Below are 24,365 nucleotides of genomic sequence, written 5' to 3' on the forward strand. Positions count from 1 at the left end.
GATACATGAAATATTAATGTATATAATACAACAATAAAGCCCTGTGGGGATTGGCACTATGTTCATTAAATTCCAGAACAAAATTCTGACAATTCTACAGGTAAATAAGATGGAAGGGAGTGACACTACCTATACGGGCAAGATTTTAATGCTTGCCTAGAATCTTTCAAACAGAAAAGATTCTGGTGTCCCCCACCACTGTCTATAACAGACAATCTAAACTTTTTAAGGAAATGTAAGCTAAAATCCATCCCACTATCTAAAAAAGAAAAAATAATCTTGGTGACTTGATTATCTCAAACTCTTGCTTGTTATAGTTACTTTCCTTCGACCACTGAATTGAAGAAATACCATCTGGCCCCAGTGACAGTCACATCACTTTAACCACAAATAACATACAGCAAAGTTTACATCGGGTAAATGGATTTCAGAACCCGCACATGGAATGAAATGTGTTCGAACTAATGGTCTTTGAATAATTTTAAAGAATAAATCCAAAAAAGCAATCCAAACTACATCTCAAGTATGTGCTCATAGCTTTAACTGAAAGATCTATACCATCTCAATTATGAAATAACAAAAAATTAAACTCAAACAAATGCACGTTTTCAAAACCATTGAACAAATAATTATAAAATAATGAGAAATGGAAGCAGTTAATAAAACTGGATTGAAAAAGTCTCTAGTTTCCTCAGGCAAGGCAAAAAAAGTAAACAGAGGTTTGGTTTTTTTTTTTCTATAAAGCTGTTGTTTCACAGAGACTGTAAAGAAAATAACTGAACTTTTAAAACTCATTAGATCTTTATCAGGTTTGAAAGAAATGGCCACGTGTAAGGAAACTAATCATATAGTTAAGAGAAAGTAAGAGCTGTAAACTATGAGGATATCTTAGCTTCCTGTATATGGTGGAATTAGAAAGAAAACGTTTAAGTTATTTATTCCAGTCTGTCTCTTTTCCTGCATTACAGGGGAAAAACCTCATTAATTTTGCAGGTAAAACCATACAGATAGAGTTATCTATCTTCAACAGTCACTAAGAGAACATAAATCAGCAGTTGTGCCATGGATTCATATTTTATAGCCTATGATACAAGATCCTGGGGGGCCACAAATGCCTTGTCAAGTTTGCTTTTTTTTTTTGGCAGAGGTTAAGGATGATTGCTGAAGGATTACATTTTTATTGCTGCTTGGTGAAGGATTTACTGCTCTCTCTACATTTCAGAAGGACCCACAAGAATAATCACTAGTCATTTTGAAGGCCAAGCCCATAAACTCAGGTGCATGTAAATCCCTGCCAGTCACAGTCTACAATCACACCTTGCAAGTTATTTAGTATGCCACTGTTTTAAAGATAGCAGTATAAATTCCAGTAAACAAAGGTAATGTGTAAATCGAACTGACATTACTTTTTAGTGTAACAACATGGAGAATGAAGCCATAAATATACCGGTGTTAATTTTAAGGTAAAAAAGAGGGAAATGAATATATTTTTCAGTGTGAACTTGAACTCTATAACTAGAATCAATCTTTTCAATGCCATTTAGCTGCATTTGTTGCTAAGATATTATTAGGCTTTGAAATCTGTACAACATTTTAATGTCTTAATCTTATGAGGCAGAGACAATGCTACCACAGCTAATACAATGCAGAGAATTCGCTGACCAATGTCTCACACAAGAGTAGTCTCTGATTAAAAACAAACTTAGAATTGTTTGTTAGTATTGAGCTGTATGCTTCTGTCAAGTGTCTTCTAAGAGAAAAAAAATTCTTTATCTGCTGGCTCCTAGGGACAGGCAGGGATAGAATTTTCTTTGTAAATTTTATATACATTTACAATTTGTACAAAAAACCTAAAATAGATTAATACACTGTAAGCTAACAGTATTTACATTTGAATGTATGCTATGTGACTTTGCTTCATTAATAGTAGGCATCAATACTAATATAGAATAAAAAGAAAAAAAACCTGTTTTAAATGGAGCATGAGAGTAATATACAGACCTGTGGCTGAGAAGAAATATAACATGGAAATGAAACAGTTTCTTAAATGGTAGATCCTTTATTGGTAGATACTCCTTTCCATATATTGAGGTTTTATATTTCTATTCTGAGATGTTTATTTCTAAAAGAATATGGTAAATCTTATGGGGTGAGCATAAAATCTAACCAAAAAAAGCCTAAACAGTTTCTTCTCCCATACCAATCTACTCTATGTACTGAGATCATCAAACCTCTTGGCATGAGCAGCATTTTAGAATTTTGCAATATATACATCATACACAAACAGTTCAGAAGGCAAATACAAAAACCTTGAGATGATGTTTTTATTTTCCTTTTTTGGTAGTAAGAAGGTAATCTTGGGAACGCTGATGTCCATGTTTCAGGGTAACTTTTGCAGTCTCCTTCATATACCATCCTCTAACAGCAAAAATGGTCCCAGCTAAAGCTACCTTTAATTTAATAACTTGTGCATTAAGTTCCTTCACATCACAAATGCTTATAGTTATCTCTGATACTTTAACTATGAAATAAATAAAATAATACCTTGATCAGGGTAACCTGAAATTTTATATGGTCATCAGAATTATTTCTAAAATATTTTTAAAGCAAACCTTAAATACTTTACCATTAATTTAATGTTACTTATATAAATGTTACACAATATCTATATTATTTCATTCTTACCTTGCCGTCCTAACTTGCCCATATGAAAGCCCATGAGTGATAAAGAGTTAATCCATTACGAGGGCATGATACCAATACCTTTTCCAAAATCATAAGTTAGACATTCTGTGAACTATTTTTTGTACTAGATGAAAAATGACAGTATTGGTCAGCCTCCATTGTATACTGCTGACAGTACAGTTGCATATGTGGATATCACAGCTTACTGCATTGCGAGATGTTGTTAGCATGCTAATTTTTAATTTTTAATCTTAAAATTAAACAATAAATTAGTCCTATATTTAGCACTAGAATTCTGATGGCAAATGTAAATTATTCAATGTGTAAATTAATAAGCATAGATTATGAGCTACCCATTTGTAACCTCCAACATTATGTTTACATCGTTTCAGTTCTCAAATTGACTTCATCTGTATCTGTAAAAGTGTGTGGAGTTTGAATGATTCATAGGTTCTCCAAAGGACTGAACCAATCTGTGTGAACTAAAATGTATTTTCAATCAAGGACACTATCTTATGAAAAAAGTTTCCAAATATGCATACAATTTTGCTTTCCAATATGACATGTCTTTTTATTGTAAAAAAAAAAGTTAAGTCTCACTTTGTTGCTCAATATATATGACTAAAACTCTTTAGTGTAACACAGTGGTAAATTCTTACCTTATTGTGATAGGGATGGGTACACCCTTGTTAATGGATTGATTGACGGATGCAGTCAGAATGTTCTGAGAGTTTCCACAGCTGAATCGAACTGTTGGTCTTCCCTCCACAAGATACAAGTGAAGAAACTGTTCTCCAAAATTCCTTTCACTAGCTTTGAAAACAAAAATGGAGACAGTCACACTTCTGAAAGTGTAGGACCTTCTAAAAATATTCCACGCTACTGGAATGCCATTGCCAGGCATAATGTCTATGTGACATTGAGGAGTCTTCTATCCATATACAGGACTCTGCTTGAGTAACTGTGAGAATAAAATTAAATGCTGTATCAATAGCTGGTAACAGGCCAAAGTAAAAGAAAATAACCAAAAGACAAAATTTATTTTTATACCACTGTAGTTGCATAAACCCTATGGAGATCTTTACATTTATTGAAGGTGAACTTTTCCAGCAATATCATTAAGGCGACAAAGGTGGCGCTAAAAAAACAAATCACAAAAATTCAATAATATCATGATCTACTATTTAGTTCAGCCTTTCAACCATATTACAGAAAACAAAAATTGTAAGAGAACACCCCCTTTTTCTCTGTAAAGTTTATGAACAATTCACCTTTCCCACTTAATGATACATTTAAAATGATGAGAAGAATAATTATCTACAAAACACCAGACATACTGTGTAACTTGCACTGTTCAAATTAAGAATAAAAAGATTTTTTTTTTTAAAATCTTTCTGTTCATTTCCACTAAATAGAATATTGTAAATATGACAGCAAAAAGTTTCTATTTAAATGATGGATGGCACATGGTTTGTCTACTAAAAAAAGAACTGATACCTCAATTTCAAATTATTTTTGATGGTTTTTTTGATGAATTTGCCCTTTGAATTTAACTGTATTTACTTCTTATCAAAGGTAAGGCAGTTCTTGTTTAGGATTTTTATTCCCCTTTAAGACAAAGTGTTGAAATGTTAATCTGTTTTTTGCACTATATTTTACTGTATTTAACTGAAGTAAAAAAGACTCAGTAGCTAGGTCATGAAATTGAATTTACTGCATATATTTGTTCAGCAGTATGAGCATAAGATTACTATGTTGTTCTTAACTTCCAGAACACCGAATTTTGAAAACCTCGAACTCTGAGTTCCAAAATCATATCTGTATCTAATTCTCTAGGTTGCCTGGAGCACATCTCCTATCCACTGTCTGTAGCTGAGATGATTAAAAAAAAAAAAGGAAAAAAACACAACATATACACTGTACAAATAAACTTTTTATGAGGGTATGTGTTAGGACAGAGCATTTGCTTCCCTAAGGTTATCTGATCAACAACCTTGTCAAATGATGATAAGGAAAAGGGGAAAACCAAAACATGAAGAGGCACAAACCTGACCAACAAATGGAGATAGTAACAAGAACCAAACCTGGTTGATTACACTAACTGATACGGGCATACCGAGTGCCAGAATGCTATTTTTAGTAAGATTATCTGATTGAGGACCCTGTCAAAATGGGATGATAAGGAAGAGGGGAAGGCAATAAGCAAAACACAGACATGACAAAAAGTAACAGAAACAATGACAAGAAAACAAACGTGTCAGTCACGCTAATGGATGGGCTATTGAGAAACTTCAGGCATCACTTCAAAGTGTGTCAACCCGGACTTTGCAACTGAGAAGCGTGCAAACCTCGGGATCAGTGACACAGGGGCAGGGTCGTGTTGGTGGAACTGCACAAACCAAAGAGGCAATGTGTACAAAAAGGGAACCGGGGAGGAAGAAAGTAGGAACAGATCTGAGGGGGTGTAAAAGGGCGGGGTTGCATGTAAAACAGGGCTGGTCAGCATGCTTGTCTGAGTCCTGCACCTGACCACCACAGTCTGTCCTGTCTTCTTATTAAATCTTCTCTGAACTATCTCTCTGTGTAATCTCACTCCTATCCCACATGTTAGAGTGCTGTGAGGACTAAGTGCCAGCTACTTGGGGGACCAGTGTGAATGGGTTTGGTGCTGGCTACTGGAGTCAGATTGGGGGTATAGACACTCCAGCCTGTAGTGTCAGCTAATGTAACTAGTTCCAGGGACTCAGTGCCAGGGACTAGAGCAGCTGGGGGGTCTCAGCCACCAACCACTGGGTTAGTAATGTGGTGTGTCCCAAAAAACAGCTACTGGGAGAGACCAGGATAAGTGTGTTTGTGTGTAGGGGGAGGGGTGGGGGCTGCAAGGCCTAGGTGCCACTAATGGATGAGAGAGGCCTGAGTGGAGGAGAGAGGACCCTGAGGGGAGAGCAACTGGAGTCAGACCAAGGGTGCAGGCACCCCCACGCCTGTGGTGCCAGCAACTGCAGCCAGTGAGGGTCTCAGTACCAGCTACTGGTATGGGTGAGGATCTCAGCTGCCAGTCGCTGGGAGAGACTGGTGTGAGTGAAGTGAGCAATGGACTCGGTGCCAGTGGCTGGAGTGGGACCACAGGTCCCAGCCTGTGTGCCTTGTGCCAGCTTCTGAGTGTAGGTGAGCATATTCGTCAGCAAACTTCGAGATGTAATACCTATGAGTAGGAGGCCCCAGGTCCAGGCATGGGTATCAGATAGGTAGAGGGTCCATGCTGGTATTTGGGGGACCCCCAAGTGTGCAGTGCCTGGGGGATGGCTGTATGAGTGCATGTGTCTGTCTGTGAACCAGAGAGTAGGAGACCCGTGGGGTAGGTAAGAAGGCCTGGGATCTGGGCAGGGCTATTGGATGGACACAGGGAGGCATGCTTGTACTTGGGGGATCCATGAACGTGCACGTGCTTGTGAGTCTAGCAAGTGTCATGTGTGTGCCTTCACTAGTGAACTTCCATCTCTACCAGCCAGAGAGGAGGAGAAGACTTGGCTTTCTACAGTCATGTTTTATGTGAGTCCTCTAGGCAGGTGCTGTTGAAGGCAGTGCCTTGCCCATGGCAGCCTGTGTAGCCAGACATCTCATGTTCTGTCTGTCTGCATGTGTGCACATGTCTGCGTGTCTCTGGGCTGGGTTCCAGCAGCTGTGCAGGAGGGACTCCCAGGCCTGGAACTGCTGGAGGTGGCCACTGCTTAGAACATCCCTTAACATTTTTATTCAGACAGGTATAAGGCATGTGGGTGTACTTGGGACAGCTCCTTGCTGGAAAATCTACTAATTTGTAAAGAGAAAATTGTCAACTTTAATTTGCAGGACAAAACAGAAAGAAAAAAGATAATATATTTTAGCAGACAGAGAGAAGCAACAGATGTTTGCAACTGCCTGACCATTTGCTTTTGTATAGTTCATAGCAGAAACAGTTCACAATGTAAACTTTCTCCTTGGGAGCAGCTTTCTAGTCAACACAGGGTTTCTTCAGTCTGTTACAAATCCCGATGACCTACTGAAAGTCTTTTATGCTTAGACATATTTTGTATTCCAAATACCTAATTAAATCCAAAGCTACTTTCATTTGACTGGATTTTATGTCTTTGGCTTTCATGATTTCCTTCTACAAAAGTTTGATAATTCTCTTTCAAAATGTATTGCGCTATCACTTTTTAAAAAGTCACAGCTTTTTAACCCTAGCATAACTGATACATGCACACCTTGCATCATTTGTTCCCTTATCTTCTCCCTGAACAGGCTGTTCCAGGCATTTCCAGTTTCTACCAACAAGTAAAACTGTAAGTTACATTGAATTCAGAGAGAATGATGTGGGGGAGGGTTGTGAATGTAAATACTGACAACATGTCTTGAAGAAGTGAAGTTACAGATTAATACCTTATTTCTCTTCTTCCAGTGACTCTGTCTGTCTGCTCACATTGTCCACTAGTGAAAACCTGGAAGAAGGTTCTCCAAGCTCCCCCAACAGTAGCATTACCTCAGTGAGTGCTACCTCTTGAACTTGTCTAGGGAGTGCTTGTAAGTCACACTTACAGGTGACTAATATCAATCTTCTTATTATCTGCTAGGTGGTATGAGATCCTTTGAAAGGAAGGTCCTTTAAGACTTTCTACAATGAACATGAGAAGGCAGAGTGTCCCTCTGAAGAATTTTGTCCTGGCAATGTAAAAGAGCATTTGCTACCTAGTGTATATGGTGGGAAGTTGCCTTCATAGGAACAGTCTTAAGAGTCTTAAGCAAAATAGACAGGTTCTGGGAACAGAGATCAGGAACCATCTGAGTAAAAAATCTTTTTGGGTATTAGGGGTACCTTATCTTGACCTTAGTGGAGATTATGTGAGGGGAGCAGGTCAAAGAAATCAGATCTCAGCAATCATTCTTTCATAGGAAATGGCAAGCTGGAGGGCTATTTTTGTACATCAGTATGATGGCAAGCAAGCAGCCACTGGCCTCAAATGGCTGCCTACCTAGAGAAGACATTTAAATTCCCATTAAGCTATAGGGTGAAGCTTTATTAGGCAAAAAACATATTTTGACATAGAGGAAGGGTACTATGAAATGCTCTGCTTGAGAATGCTAGCTGAAATAACAGACAAATAGACTGTGACTGAATTGCTTGAAAGGCCCATCTTTAGCTTTAGGAGGAGAAGTAGAATATGGGTAGATCTGGGGATCAGAGCTTCTGAGAGCACAGGAAAATAATTTATGAGCACAACTTATGAAAAAGGAGCTTGTGTCCTTAAGGAGTGCTATAAACATGGGCTGTGATATCTGAAATCCAATTGTCAGAAGTTATAGAATACCATATATAGTAGAAGTTAAACAATCTCTCCTTGAAGGGATTGTGAACAGCATTATGCTGACTCTGTTAAAAGTGAAAATGATGAAGTAAAACTTTATAACTATATCAGGGTTTTATGACCACTTGCAATTTATTTTGCTTTGTGGCTAAATATCAAAATTTTCTTTGACATGCTGATGAAATTAAATCATGCAAAAAAGTAAAATCAATAAGGAATAGAATACAAAATTGTAAGAATGCATACTGTATTCAACAAAGAAATATTTCTCAAATGATGGCTAATCTTTATTGGCACAAATGTAATAATTGTGTATATTTTCAACCTTTTGCTCCTGACATATCTAAGAAGAAATCTCCTCACAGTCTGCCACTAATTTAAACATAAGGTAACTGCAAAAACTCCAAACAATTTTAGCCCATCGACTGTTACCATTCGTATGCTTCTTAAATACATACTGAAAACAATTAGGGAAACGTTAAGAAGGTAAATACATTTGTCTTTGCATTAGAACAGATGATGGTTTATAATCTATTAAAAATGGTGTGCAAACCAATTCCTCTGACATATGTAATAATTTTCTATAAATCATCCTATGTTTTTAAGAGACAACCTGTTTTTTGGCAGCCTCTACAAACAGCAGTTAGTCCTTAGTATTTGTTACTCTCAACCAACCATTGATAAAATCCTTGATAATAAAGGTATTAAATAGGATAATGCTTTTCAACAACAATATGATGCAATTTAGTAAAGTGACATGCCCAGCACAGTTACTGATTCTCGTATTCTGACTACCAGTTAGCCCATAAATAGGCTTGTTTGCTGTATATATACATTTTATTTTTCTTATATATATTTACATTAACTGGTAAAAGGTATTACAACAATGCATTGGTACTTTCAAGTGTTCACCTCTCCTTATTTTAACACACATGAATGTGAACAAGTGGAGAAGGCACAGATCTCCTTTTCTGAAGCTCACTGGCTGGTATACTAAGTAAAGCTATATCCAAGTTTCAATCCTTTTACATTTTTCCTTAAGATTCTGACATAAATATTATTCTTATGCATACTTTCTGATTCAAATCCATTTGTATATCAACAGTATCTTGTCTGAGATTTCTCACTGTAATTAAATATTTACTAATTATCTGCCAGAGAAATAGATGTAACCTCATCACCACCTGGTCAAATCAGGTGTGTTTGTAAAACGAATGATCTGAAAGTGGACTAATTAAAAAAAATCAAAATATGTAATTATTTTCTAGTAAAATACACCCGAAACAAGCAGATCACTGCTATTTTCTTCCTATTTTAAAAAACGCTTTTGACAAAGATAGAGGATTTTTGCTTTATGAATGTGAGAAACTTAATGCAACCTTAATTATCAAGCTATTACTAACATCAATATATTAACAGAATATGAAAATGCCAGGAACATAAATGCTTTTTTATAATTCTGTAGTTCTTGTACATAGTGAGTGCACTAGCCTCAAGCTGACTTTCTGCTGATAGTTCATTTCTCAGCTGTTTGATGGTAGCACAGCTTCAAAAAAGCAGCAGCAGAAGCAGGAGTTGTACTACTATTAAATGGGCACAGCTGACAACAGTAGCTTCTCTTTTGAAGTTGTTCGAAGGGAAAACGAAAGATAGAGCAAGGAGCAAAAAGCAGGCATGAAGGAAGAACAGAGGGAGCATATGAACTCACGAAGGATATTATGTTTACCTGACAGAACTACAGAAGAGCTTGGTGCCTGCATACAGAAATAATAAATTACAAAATTCTGGATAATCTGTGTATGCACATAGAATTAATTCACAAAACACTGGAGAGATTTTTACTTTACAAATGTATATAATATTGTATTTTACATTAATGTAAAACTAAATTAGGATATTGATATGGACAATCATAGCAAACATTTGTGTTATTTGAAAAGGAATCTAATTACCAGAGACACATAGAACAAAAAAGAGCAAAAATAAGGGAAAGAAACTGGTGCTATAGAAAAGGAAAAAGAGTCTGAGGACGACAAAGTAGAAATGCAATGTAATGTAACACAATGTAATGTAATGCAAAGTTGTAATTAATATTAAATGCAGTATCAGAGTTCCACAAGATGTGCAGTCCTCCACTACTCTCTGTGTCTGTGCTCAACAGCCAGGAAGAGATCCAAATTATTATTATTTTTTTTTTATCTTAGCAGAGACCTAACCTTAGAAGAAAACTTGCTGGTCATTAAAGGGTGGATCTTCCAAGTCAGGTAAAACCCCATTTTAGGGGTAACAAGGGGAATAGGAATGCAAGTATGATGTGTTACTGGGAACCAATGAAGAAAAAGCGAGCAAAAACCTTCTAGAAATTATGTAAAAATTATCCCAAGTTCCTGGAGCTGTCCCAGATCAGTGTCAGGGTGAGAACTGAACTCATACCACTGCATCCCGACACTCCCATCTTCCCTCTCTCTCTGGGTGCATGAAGGGACATGAAGGGAGCTGCGACACAGTCCATAGATATGGATAAATGGAAAGAAAACAAATGCATGGTTCTCCACTAATACCACTCTATCTTTCCAGAAAGTGCAAAGTTCTAAAGAATGTGACATGCTCAAATACTGCTGTAGCAAAATCTCTGTAAATGTCTCAAAAATACTGTATTAACAATTTTCCCCAGAAGGTATGACCTGATAGCTGAACAGCTATTAGGTTAGATGCAGGATAAGTACATTATCTAGAAAAGAAAATACCTTCTATTCTGAGACTAATAATTCAAGTCAGATAATCAAAATAAGAGAAAATGTTTCAACTGTCTGAAATTCCAGCCAATCATTTTAATTTTTGTTGGAAGAATCTGGAAAGTGAAACTGGAATGCAAACATTTCTTCATATTTCTATGAAAGTCAAGAAGAAGGTATGTAAGTGGGAAATGGCAAGAAATACCTCAGAAGATGGAAACCCTTAAAGAAGTTTTTTAAGGCACACACATACTGTGTCAAAATATGTAAGAGGAACTAGAACCCATGAAAACTTAAGGAAAAACAATGTGCCCTGGCAGCCGAGACGGCCAACTGTGTTCTGGGGTGCATCAAGCCCTGCATTGCAGCTGGTCGAGGGAAGTGATTGTCCAGCTCTGCTCTGCGCTGGTGCGGCCTCACCTCGAGTGCTGTGTGCAGTTTTGGGCGCCACAGTACATTAAGGATATAAAGCTACTAGAGAGTGCCCAGAGGAGGGCCATGAAGTTGGTGAAGGGTTTAGAGGGGAAGTCATAGGAGGAGCAGATAAAGTCACGTGGTTTGTTCAGCCTAGAGAAGAGACTGAGGGGAGACCTCATCGTTGTCTACAGCTTCTTCACAAGGGAAGGAGGAGGGAGGGGCAGGCGCTGATCTCTTCTCCCTGGTGACCAATGACAGGACCCGAGGGAATGGCAGGAAGATGTGCCAGGGGAGGTTTAGGTTGGGTATTAGGAAAAGGTTCTTCACCCAGAGGGTGGTGGAGCACTGGAACAGGCTCACCAGGGAGGCAGTCACGGCGCCAAGCCTGGCGATATTCAAGGAGCACTTGGACAACACCCTCAGAGATATGGTGTGAATTTAGGGTTGTCCTGTGCAGGGACAGGAGTTGGACTTGATGATCCTTGTGGGTCCCTTCCAACTCAGGACATTCTATTATTCTATGAGTCAATGAAAAAAGAATCTCTGCATGTATCAAAAACTACAGTCTCTTAACTAAGAACACAGAGGACTTCTGTGCAGGGATAGTATGAGAATTCAGCTCAAAGACAAACATAAATTCAAGGTACAATTGAAGAGTAATAATTCTGTGAAATTGGGATCAAATTAATTTAGGTAAAAATTGAAGTAATACTTTTCCTATAACAGTAAGCATTAAACATTTATAATTCATATAGGCACTGGTTTTGAATGGCTTAGTTATTTTATAAGCTGAAAATTACAATTTTTTGTTTTCTGTGATTTAACTTCATGGTTATGTGTCCTGGTTTCAGCTGGGATAGAGTTAAATTTCTTTGTAGTAGCTAGTATGGGACCATGTTTTGGATTTTTGCTGGAAACAGCGGTGATAACGTGGAGATGTTTTAGTTGTTGCTAAGTAGCGCTTACACTGGTCAAGGACTTTTTCAGCTCCCCGTGCTCTGCCGGGTGCACAAGAAGCTGGGAGGGGACACAGCCAGGACAGCTGACCCAAACTGACCAAAGGGATATCCCATACCATATGACATCAAGCTCAGTATATAAAGCTGGGGAAGAAGAAGGAAGGGGGGACATTTTGGAGTAATGGCATTTGTCTTCCCAAGTAACTGTTACGCGTGATGGAGCCCTGCTTTCCTGGAGCTGGCTGAACCCCTGCCTGCCGAAAGGAAGTGGTGAATGAATTCCTTGTTTTGCTTTGCTTCTGCGTGCAGTTTCTGCTTTACCTATTAAACTGTGTTTATCTCAAACCATGAGTTACCTCACTTTTACTCTTCTGATTCTCTCCCCCGTCCCACCAGGGGGGAGTGAGTGAGCAAGCGGCTGCGTGGTGCTTGGTTGCTGACTGGGGCTAAACCATGACATTATTATATTCCTGGAAGTACAAATTAAAGTGGGTGAAGATTTGATAATCTCTCAGGCAGGACTAACCTAACAGCTTTAAACATCTTTGATCAAATTTCTATGTTTTAGGTAATTGGTCTATGGAGTTTCTGCTGCTAGCAGTTGCAGATTTTCTGAGGGAAGAATTACTTTGTGTACTTTTAGAAGTCTATGAAGAAGTTGTTTTAGAAATCTGTGAAGAAGATGATGAAATATGCTCCAGACTCTCTCCTAATGTGAAGGAACCTGAGAAGTACTCAGCCAAAAAAGAACAGAGTAGAAGAGGGTGTAAACAAGTGAAGGGTTGGCAGGATGGAAGTATAGGGAAAATAAGAAAGTGCCACAAGTAATGTTTCTACTGAGCCGTTATTTCTCACATCCAGGATGATTAAGAATGTTAGTTCTATATACTTTAATAAGAAAACTGAATTTTAAATATCTGGAATAGTTTAGATTCTATTAGATAAATATGTTGCAGAGGAATTCAGTGGTAGTATTAAAGACATCATTTGTTCTACTGTTTCTGTAATACCCTTCATTCCCATTTATATCCTTTTGTCAGCTGGTCTATACTTCTGGGTCTCTTTTGTAATCAGGAGAATGAACCACTACTTTTTAGCTGTATTGAAAGAAATTAAATCTTTTTTTTTTTTCACCAAAGATCCGGATATACAGATCCAGATATACACTTTTCTCCAAAGATCCAGATATACACTTTGATTAACAGCATTTACAGAAACATAGAAGTTCATTGAGAATTGCACCTCTAAATCCATGAATAATATTTATTTCTGTGACATATCCTTAGTCCTTTTCAAGAAGGATTGAAAAGACATTTATAAATCTACCCTCCGTAACAAAAGAAAGTGTACTCATTTTTCACAGCCTGAATTTCATGGTACACATTCATTTGCCTTTCCTTATTACAGTCATCTTAAGATGGGCCACAGAAATTCAAAGGCTTGTGCAGACACTATAGAATGCTTAATTTTTCTCCTTAGATATTGATCTTACTTCTGTTTTGCTGCCACTCACTCATGGTCTGTTATATGTTATTGTCCTTAAGCTTTCTTTCAAGATCAGAAAGTGCTGTGAGATGGCCAGTGTTACCTGCCAGGTGTATTTTCCTACGTGAGTCAGGGGTTCAGACAGAGGGAACTACAAATCTGCAGATTTTAGTAAGAATCATTATACAAACCCAACAGCAATCACTAGGCAGCTTGAAGGAGTTCAACAAATAAGAAAAGTACATACAGTAAGTATAAATATTTGGGATGCCAATAAAAAGACATTAAGACATAAATATGTTTTCTCTTTGGATATTTTTTAGTCTTTAGCTTCCCAGGTTCTACCCACATCAGATAATCAAATTTATATGCCTATGTAGACATTTCCTGGTGTGAACAGTGAATATCTTTGCAAAGATATGTGGGAAAATAAGTGAAAATGGCATCATTGCTAATATACAAATGACAAATTTTCATACATAATTGCTGTATATTATGAAAATGTATCTCTCAATTTTTAACTTGGAGCTGAAACGTTCTTGGGAATGTTAACAGTTTCTTAGATGTAAGTTCTAGCAAAATGGAACATTCTATTCGATCTTAAAGCATCCGTCACAAAATCTTAAGATCAAAATCTCAAGACCAAAATCTTAATCCTTGCACTCACCAGAACCCAAGAGATAAGGGCCTGCTAGGAAGCCCATTTTCTTGCTTCTCCTTCCACTGTACATCTACTATTTATATAATTTCTAATAAAAGGATGACAAAACATTTTTACCACCTGATGAAAACTTTTAAAAATCATTCCATCCACCACTGATATGAAAAACAAATTTTTTACAGTTAGCTACATTACTGGAGAAGTTTAGATTGGAAGTAAAGAACAATAAATTGAATAAAGGCTAGGGAAAAAATTACATAGGTTAAAGACAATTCACGTGCTCTGGAACTGTATAAAGAAGGTAAAACTAAGGTTGGCATACAGGAAAAAAAACCCTTCTAGAATAACTATGGTGGGAGCATTCCATGAAAACCCTTCTGACATAGCTTCAAAGATTTTTCTCCTAGAATACTTAAAATTCTGTTGTTCGCTAAGCAAAGAAATCATAACATCAAAACTGCTTTAATTTTTAAAAATGCTCTTACTCAAAAGAGTAATTTCCATTGAAATCTGTGGAAGGACTTATGGGAGGGTCATAAGCAGGAACTGAAGGCTTCCAACCACTGCCACTTCTTCAGGATTTCCTTGGAGCTTTTCATTGTATTGACAAAGAAAGAGATATAAATTATGAAGTGTACATATGTGCTACTTTTCACTCTAAATTCACAATGAATGCTTTTATTATGATAATATTAAACTGGTTAAATAGTGGTATTAGCTTGGATTTATGGAGCACACCACTGTGCAACAAAATTCTACTCTTCTTCCTGGTATTACTTTTCTTTACTTTTAAAATAAAAGACTTTTGCCCCAAATGTACACGTGACTCGTACAGAGCTAGAAGACTGAAAAGACACAGGATCACTTTGGTTAGTAGTTTAAAAATATTTTTTTCTCATTGTCAGTATTCCTTTTGAAAATTTCTGCAATGTGTGATCGGGTCTAAGTTTCATGGTGGACTACTCGCTTTTGAATTTCATGTTTGGTAGGAGAAAAATGCATTAGTTTCTACTTTTGGTACTGAAAGATTTTGTCTACTTTTACACATGAAAGTAACTTTAACTAATGCAATTAGGAGCATTAATTTTTTCTCTGATATTCAAAAGCAGAAATTGCTTCAATTACAAGGACATAATCTGAGAAAAACTACAGAATTTGTTTTGAGGCAGCAGCATCATGAGTATATTTGGCATGATTCTGAATATTTCAAAAACACCTTATTCGGTGTGGTTTATTTTGCACTGACTGAATACAAAGCAACATTCCCAGGACTTGCATCTGGGAAAACATAATCCAGGAGTGCAGCACAGACTGGGATCCACCTGGCTGGAGAGCAGCTCTGTGGAAAGGGACCTGGGGGTCCTGGTGGACAGAAAGCTCAACATAAGGGAACAGTGTGCTGCTGCGGCCAAGAAGGCCAAGAGGATGCTGGGTTGCATCAAAAAGGGCATCACCAGCAGAGACAAAGAAGTCATCATCCTGCTCTGCTCAGCACTTGTCAGGCCACACCTGGAGTACTGTGTACAGTTCTGGTCCCCGCTATACAAAAAGGATGTGGACAGGCTGGAAGGGGTCCAGAGAAGGGCCGCCAAGATGATCAAAGGACTGGGAAGCCTGCCATACGAGGATAGGCTGGGAGAGATGGGTTTGTTCAGGCTTGAGAAAAGGAGGCTCAGAGGGGATCTCATCACCATGTCCCAGTACTTAAGGGGTAGCTACAAAGAAGATGGAGACTCCCTTTTTACAAGGAGTCCCATGGAGAGGACAAGGGGGAATGGACACAAGTTGCTGTTGGGGACATTCCGATTGGACACCAGAGGGAAATTTTTCACAGTGAGGACAGTCAGCCATTGGAATAATCTCCCCAGGGAAGTGGTTCACTTGGCCACTTTGGACACCTTCAAGAGTCGTCTGGACAGGGTGCTGGGCCATCTTGTCTAGACTGTGCTCTTCCCAGAAAGGTTGGACTAGATGATCCCTGAGGTCCCTTCCAACCTGGGATTCTGTTATTCTGTGATCATCAAAGCATCCCTGGAATTACCCAGTATTTGTATCCATATAACTGAATTAGGCACAAAGGAACTATATTTTTGTTAAATCAGTACATTTTTTCTTTTGGATGAAAACAATGGTAGAAGCAGATTCACTGGGATACAGAGAATGAAATTAAGAGTGTAATACAGCTATCAGTTGTGCCCCATTATGTTCTCCCTTGGTACACAAAGAAGGCATCCACACCCTCTCTTCCTTTCACAGCATCATTTCAGCTCCAACTAAACCCTCAGTACATAATTCTGAGGCAGTCTGCATGCTACATCCCATGTAGCCTAAGATACTTAAATCTCCAGGCAGTGTCTCCCTAAAGTACTCAGCCACAATTGTGAGACATAGGCAGTATGTGCAGTTATCTGCCTTATCATACTAGTTGGTCAGAACTAAACAAATAAAATGTGGCAATTCCTAGGTTTCTCAAAACAATTTAAAATCTTACAAGCAGCAAAGCAGCAATTCCACCGACCACATAGGTCTATATCATAGTGTGAAAGCTCAAGATAAGACTCATTTCTGATCCTCAACAGTACTCCAAGGAGCCCATTAATTCCACATACAGGCTAGCTCTCACCTGACAATTGCAGAAACCTAAAAAGAAAAGGCAGAGGCATCTCCTAACAAAACTGTAAATTTTAAAATGCTTTTCAATGCACTGTCATTTTAAACAACAATTGTGAATTGAAGTGTGGGACACCTGCTACTTACTAAAGCTTAGGTTGTAACTCTGCCTTGTGTAGCTGGATGGAAACAAAAAGAAAAGGATATACTGTTCATCTTTGTGTAATTTCTGTATAAAATGCAATGGAAAAGCAAGTATCTTATATTAGTTTGTAATCATGGGAAAGCATAGATAGTGAAGGAGTTGGAATTTGATTTTCAGTTACAAATTTGGCACATTTGATGTTTGTAAAGATAAACAAATTTGCTATGTGTAAAATAGTCGAGTTCTAAACGAGGCAAACAGCATCCCACACTGCAAATTCTGTTCCAAAGCTACTCCAACCCCCATGCCTTCCAGCTTTGTAAATTTACTACTCTCATATCAAAATTTTTCCAACAAGTAGTGATAGAAAGAAATTTGGCTTTGGTTGTAGGAGTACAGTACACTCATCCAGGTTTTCAGAAAACACCATTCCATCCTACCAATAGCAGAGAAACTTCCATATTGGATTTTTTTTTTTTTTAACATACATGCTTACTCATTAGGGCTTATGGGTAGATAGCAAACTCTACTTTAACTTTGGCTGGGAGGCAACTACTTTGCAGTGATGAGGCAAGCAAAATTGTTAAATGCCAAATAAATTCAAAGTATTTCCAGTGACCTTCCTTGAATTCTTCTTGAAGGACAAATAACTCCTCTTGAAAATGAAACAACATATATACATATATACAACAAATAACAAGTATAAGACACTTCAACATAAAGAACTGCCACATCCCCACTTATCCATGGTTCTTAGCAAATTCTGCAGCCAGGTAGCTTAGGCAGTTGCAGCAACAGCCCAGCTATAACATGCAAGGATTTGAGACAGCATTTTGAAAAGCACTAAGCATAAATGTTTAATTTTGGGCTACAGTGTTTTACATCTAAAGAGTTATACAGATAATAATAAAAGGCATAATTAAACAATGCCATGAAGCTTACACTGCTTTTAACCCTGGCTTATAAATATTTACACAGTGCAGGTGAATTCACATATATTATTTCCAGATTAATATAAAAATAACAAAAAATTGATCAAAATAATTTATATTAAATGAACAAGATTTCTTTGTGTAGACAAACCCTTGGAAGCTGCAGTGAACAGAGAATGCCCCTAATGATTTTGTCTTTGTGGAGTAAATCTAGCACATAGATTGCACAAACATATTTTTCTAGCTCTTCCTGTGTTTAGGAAAAAATCACTTCACAGTTTTTCATTTGGATAGAAATTATAAGGTAAAATATATAATTAAACATTTAATTGGCAGAGAAGCCTATTTTTCTTACTGACTAGTGAAAAGCATACTGTCTCAGAAGTTCATGCCATATACTGAGGAATGAAATATGCAGGCAAGAAGCAATATTCTTCTGTAGTATTAACAAGCATAAGTCCATGTCTGCAAGTATACTCTCCAGGGGCCACAAAAGAATCCTATGAAGTGTGAAATCACAGTAAATACACTGAAATATGTAAAATTTGCAGAACTTAACGTACTTCTGCAAGTCACAAATTCTTTGGAACAAAGATCATAATTACAATAAAAAGTGAGCCTCAACCCAACTATGCAGAAGCTGTTTCTCTGTAATAAATTGTTCAAAATTTCTTCAACATTTGTATTTTAGAGCTGTAACACTTATTACTGGAGTCATATGCTTACTATGTTCTTTCTTGTCAGGAAGCAGCATTTTCAGTTGTAAGTTATGTTTTGCTCAATGAGTCATAAATTAAAGAACTTTCCAGAGGAACACAAAGAACGATGGTTCAAATTTTATAATGCATCATGCATTAGAATACCAAAAGGCTTCTACTGCATTTTAATGACTCATTTTGCTGCTGAATAGGAAGTGCCAGCTGATGTACACTAAAGTTGATAAGGACCTGAAGGAGCTAAAACTGATACTTAGCTTCAAGTATCATTGGTACTCACTGTAAAGAATTGTGCCATTTAGAGCAGTTGTTTTCACTGTCAAGTACAGAGTTGTCAAATTGTGTGTTTCCTGCCCAGATGCAGTCCTGGTCTCAGATACAGATGTCAGAGAAGGTAGTTCCAAATAAGAATTTCCAGTGAAGGATGGAAAAAACAGTGCTGTGTCTGAAATGAATAATCAAAAGCTAATTTTATTAATTTATTACAAAATAAAGTAGTAAAATACAATATAATCAGCAAAGCACATTTTAAAATATCCATTCTTCTGAATACCTGTGAATAGTGTAATCAACTATATTATTCACAGAACATGCATACAAATTTATTTGATTTCAAACATTCAAGTTAAATACACAACAAAAGAAAATGTTCTAGTATCTGGAAAATTACAGAAGTGAAAAGACCGTTATAGGTCTTTTCCATTTATCATTAAGACTACTGCTAGAAGATGCAATAACGTTCAAAAGATTGTAATAAATTTTCATCTTTACAGATGTGTCTGTGCAGAGCTTTTGTCCTACGACATCCCTGAGAAGTACTTCTGGTTTATAGTTGTAGCTAAGAAAAACACGTTTTCTTCATTTTGAGGACACTCAAATGTTCTAGGTTTGAAATTATGATAAGGGTGCTGTTGGGCAGTATGTACATTTTCCACTACACTACTCCTGTCTTGAAAATAAATTGCAAGAGAAAGTTTTTAACTATGAAGGTTTAACATTTGCAACATTTACTGCATTAATTACCTTTGTCGTTATGTTTTGGGGATTTTTCCCCTGTAGCTGTGATAATAATATCACTCAAGCAAGAAAACATGGAGTAAAACTAATTGAGGCTAGGCAGAATGTCTTCCTGATGCCTTAAGCATCCTCATTAAGCAATGCTCCTTGAAGATTGTCCAAATTCATCACGGGTATATGAATAACGCATGAGCAACAAGAAGAACAGTCTGAATTCAGGTAATTTTTTTTTTAAGAAATTTTTAGTTCAATGAACTGAAACTACAATGGATTTGTGACACATAGACATGACTAATACATGGATTTTTTCCAGGTATTTTATTAACTTTTTTGTTTGTTTGTGAAATCTGCCCATGGTTCATTCTCTGCCATTTTTATTGGACTTCAGAAGAAAGAACAAAATGAAACCCCTAATTAAACAAGCATATGCTGAAGGGCATTAATTAAAAAAAAAAAACACCATACCCTGACAGCAAAAGAAAGGCAGGATGGAAAGCAAGAAATAGTTATGTTTCTAAATGGTAGATCTGAGAAAGTCACGATTGTTGGAGAAAGTGAAAAAACTGTGGGATGAAAAAATTCCCTCAGAGGCTGAGGTAACGGTCAAAGGTGTTGCAAATCAGAAGCAGAGCTACACAATTATGAGAATGCTGTTTGTCTAATTAAATGCATTACTTTCAAGGGAAATAGTAGTAGCAGATCTAGCTAGTCTAATGCAGGGTCACAAACATGATTAATAGACTGGGGCCTCTTTCATATGAGGAAAGGCTGAGAGAGCCAGGACTCCTAAAGCTGGAGAACAGCAGGCTCGGGTGGAACTTATCAGTGTCTATAAATACCAGATTGGCAGGGATGGAGAAGAGGAAGCCAAACTTTTCTCAGCACTGTCCCCTGACAGACAATGGGCACAAATCAAAACACAGGAAATTGCACCTGAACACGTGAAAATACTTTTTCACTGTGAGGGTGGGCAAACACTGGCACAGGTTGCCCAGAGACGTCTGCAAGTCTTGATCCTTGGAGATTTTCAAAACCTGACTGGATGTGGTTGTGAAAAACCTGCTCTAGGTGACCCTGCTCTGCTTGAGCAGGTGGTTGGACTAGGTGATCTCAAGAGGTCCCTTCCAACCTTAACGATTTGGTGATTCTGTACTTTTTCACACAAGGGCGCTGTGCAGACAACATTAATTCTTATTCTTCAAATGTAGTGCCTTCAGAAACCTCAGCGTATTATAGTACTCACAATATAGTGTTACACATTGCAGCTAAAGCTATTAAAATGTCTTTTATTAGGCAGTTTTCAAAAAATACTCAGCTTTGAGATTAACTGATACAATTTAGTTTCTACTTTTAAAATAATATTTTGTGAGGTTTCTTTCAGGTAGCTGAGGGGGAAGGGGAGGAGAGAGAGAAGGGAAATGGAGCACAGGATATCCAGGCAATCTTGAAAGGAAGGACAACTTCATCAGTCCTTTAGCTGGGATAGTTTCCTTCAAAGGAGAGATCTTCCCTAAAGACCTGCAACTTTCCAGGGAGTCCAGCACCCTGCATCCACAGGTCTCTGCACTAATGGATAGCCAAAACTACTGAGAAAAATGCTATTTCAACTGTTGTGACTAAACCTGTAGTGCTATGCCCGAAGTAGTCTAGGCCTCCATCACGAATGCAGTGAAGCCCTCTCAGGAATCAACAGAAGAGATATAGCAAAGACAGACACTTCACCAAAGACTTAAACGCACACCTGGTCAACATAGCCATCCAGAACTGCAAAGATGCAGAGTACACCCTCTTCCTGATAGTGTGCAGACTATTAGCCTGCTGACCCTCAACAGTCATTCTCTGCCCTAAAGCTGTACAACACTTGCAATCTGTCACAACTGTACCGCAGCAGCAAAAAAGTCACTGAAAGCACAGGGGTTAGTCCTCTCCTTGGATGAAGGGCCTAAGTGGGATAAAACTAAACAGTGGATATCTCCTTGAGCTTTCATCTTCACACAAACTGAGATTGATTATCTGCAGTGTGGATCAGAAGAAGAAATACAAGCTCTACAGGTAGCACAGTGAAGCAAAGAAGACACCAAAGGCTTCTTAAGCACAAGACATCAAGAAAAAGCTCCTACCAATCAAGAGGGATCAACTGTGAAGCACTGCAATCCAACAGCTGGGAAGTACTGAAACAGGACATGGTCAGCTGTGCTTTCTGTGTCCCATACAGCACGGGCGGGAGAGGTTTGAATAGCCACAGATCCAGCAGGGAAGAACTTCCCAGCCTCAGGGAGTGTGCTCTGACAGGACATCCTTTCTACAGGAAAATGCACCCACGAAAACTCTCCAGAGCACTCTTCTCTGTTTGTCTTAAAAGCTAACTCGCAAGCATCACAAGCTAGCTGGAGTGCTTGAATAGCAGAGGAAAATCTTTACCGTTAATCATACTAGTTTGTCAGTTTATCTTTTGTAACTTTGTTCTGTAACTACAAAATTGTTTTTAAGTACACATATTTAAAAATTGACAAATAATAAAGTTAATTCTGAGTAAACTCATACACAAATGAGAACTCAATTGCAAGAAAAGGTCTGGAGAGGAAACTGTAACTCAGTGGCAAGCATTAGTCAAGCAAGTAGCCCAGCATCTGACAAGACAGGGAAGAGCATGTAGGAACCCCAGCATCCCAAGGACACCTCTAGCAATGTTCACTAAGTCTAAGTATTCTTGTCTTATCTTGCATACGGTGGAAACACATTTTAAAAACCCTAAATATTTGTCAAGCAACAAGCAATGCATTTTCAGTATTGCTGGATTTGGCAAAAGTAGCAAAGTCTAAAAACCTCTTTTGAATAATTTTTCATATCTCATGTTTTATCATTAACAGAATTCATACATACAGCTAACTGTAGACCCAGCATTTGAAATTAATTCAGTAACAGCAGCAAACAGTTTGATAGCAGGGAACAGTTTGATGCAATGTGAATAGTTGTTTGCAGCAAACTGCAGCCTTACACACAGCATTACTCTTCCTAAAGCTTATCAGGATCAACCTAATGACACTCACAGTATTTTTGGAAGAACTTAGTAATAACCTTTGAGAGATTTCATAAAGATGTGAGCGTTAGGAGATCTGTAATCATGGAATATTGTTATCAAAACTATAAGAAGTCCATAAACAAAAGAAACACCATAATTTTAAGGGAAAACCTTGTCAAGTTGCTGCTGCATTATACAGATAACTATAGAACTGTTTCATAAGGCTATCTTAAATAGTACTACAAAATTCCCTGACACAGGGCTCTAAAGAAGGTGACATTCTAGGCACCATAAGGAATCATTAATGTGTCTCAAACGTATCAATGCTTTCAGTTTATACATATAATTGGTAATGGCAGACAGTGAAAAGACATCTTAAGTTTAGCATGCATGCACAGTACACAAAGACGGTTACTGTGAACTCTCTAAAAATTAACAAAATAATAGCCTTAAAACAAACACCCATACAGTATGAAAAAAACTTGTAATAAAAAGTAACTTTAAGGAAAAAAAATGTAGAAAATGCATGCACTTGCAACTAGAACCTATACTAAGATAGAACCATGGTTCTGAAAAATCAGTTGTTGCTCCTTGATGTAGTTGACTGAGTCTGTGTATTAAGAGGCTAAAATCTTTAGGTTTGTGATGAAATACACAGGTAGTAGTATGGGCAAAGCTGCTTGTCTGGAATCGCTACTTCCACTTCCCTCCTTCTACTGAACTCTGAATTATCAGGAATTAATACCCCACGTAGCACCAAGCATGGGTGCACACTGGTAGGTCCCATGAATGAGAGCCAAAGAGGGCATATGCTGAACTACAATAAGCTAGTAACAGAAATGCTATTGATGTCTGCTACAATGTACATATAAGACTCTGCCACAGTATGAGAGTACTTCATGCTGTTTTCTAGTAACATTTACACACCTTCTTATTTTAAGATGGTTGCTGGCAATAAGTGATTTTGCACTTCATTTCTTTTTTGTACTACACTTATTTCTCAGGACAGGCTGACAGAAGAAATGGTAACTTTCTTCCCTCCTAGGACTACTAACCCTGTCAGCCCTGTCTATGACCCCAAGGAACTGTTCCACCAGGACAGCGGTCTCCAAAGCGGAATGCATGCACCCCAGGGGTTACGCAAGGCAATTCACCCAGGTGCAGGAAGAAAAATATAAGAACTGCAGTAGTACATATGTGTAATTTATAAATAAATACTCACGCACATTGGTGGGGTGTCCTCAGAAAGATTTTACTGATGGAGTGCACAGTCAAAATAGTTTTGAGACCACTGTGCTTCACAGAAAGAGAAGGGCAATAGGGACTTACCAACCTTACAAGAAGGAGAGGGAACGTAACGGAGTCACTAGCACAGCAGTTCTATAATGTGGAGAACTTCTACGAAGAAATTACATTATGATTCTTCGACCTACGTTTAAGGTCTTTGAGCAGAATGTAACTTTTTGAGATATTAGCTGTTACCACAACTAAAGAGTGACAAATATGACACTATACCAATAGAGGATAGTGAGAAAACTAATACGGCACAAATTCTCAGCACCATACAGTACTTTTAGAGTCAGAGTATGTCCCTGTTTCAATAAGCAAAATGGCTTAATGAATTCTAGTCCCCAAA

General features: G+C 37.7%; 1 protein-coding gene across 1 annotated transcript in view; it reads right to left on the reverse strand.

The window, feature by feature from the left end:
* EYS (eyes shut homolog) overlaps positions 1–24,365 on the reverse strand; it is a 944,860-nt gene that overhangs the window by 178,912 nt on the left and 741,583 nt on the right. Inside the window, exons 37-38 of the mRNA XM_075087034.1 lie at positions 18,971–19,135; positions 3,345–3,498 (exon numbers count right to left, since the gene is read on the reverse strand). Of these exons, the coding sequence (XP_074943135.1) occupies positions 3,345–3,498; positions 18,971–19,135 (319 nt within the window). The remainder of the gene's footprint in view (positions 1–3,344; positions 3,499–18,970; positions 19,136–24,365) is intronic.

The sequence above is a fragment of the Phalacrocorax aristotelis genome, chromosome 3 (genome assembly GCF_949628215.1).
Source record: "Phalacrocorax aristotelis chromosome 3, bGulAri2.1, whole genome shotgun sequence".
NCBI lineage: Eukaryota > Metazoa > Chordata > Aves > Suliformes > Phalacrocoracidae > Phalacrocorax > Phalacrocorax aristotelis.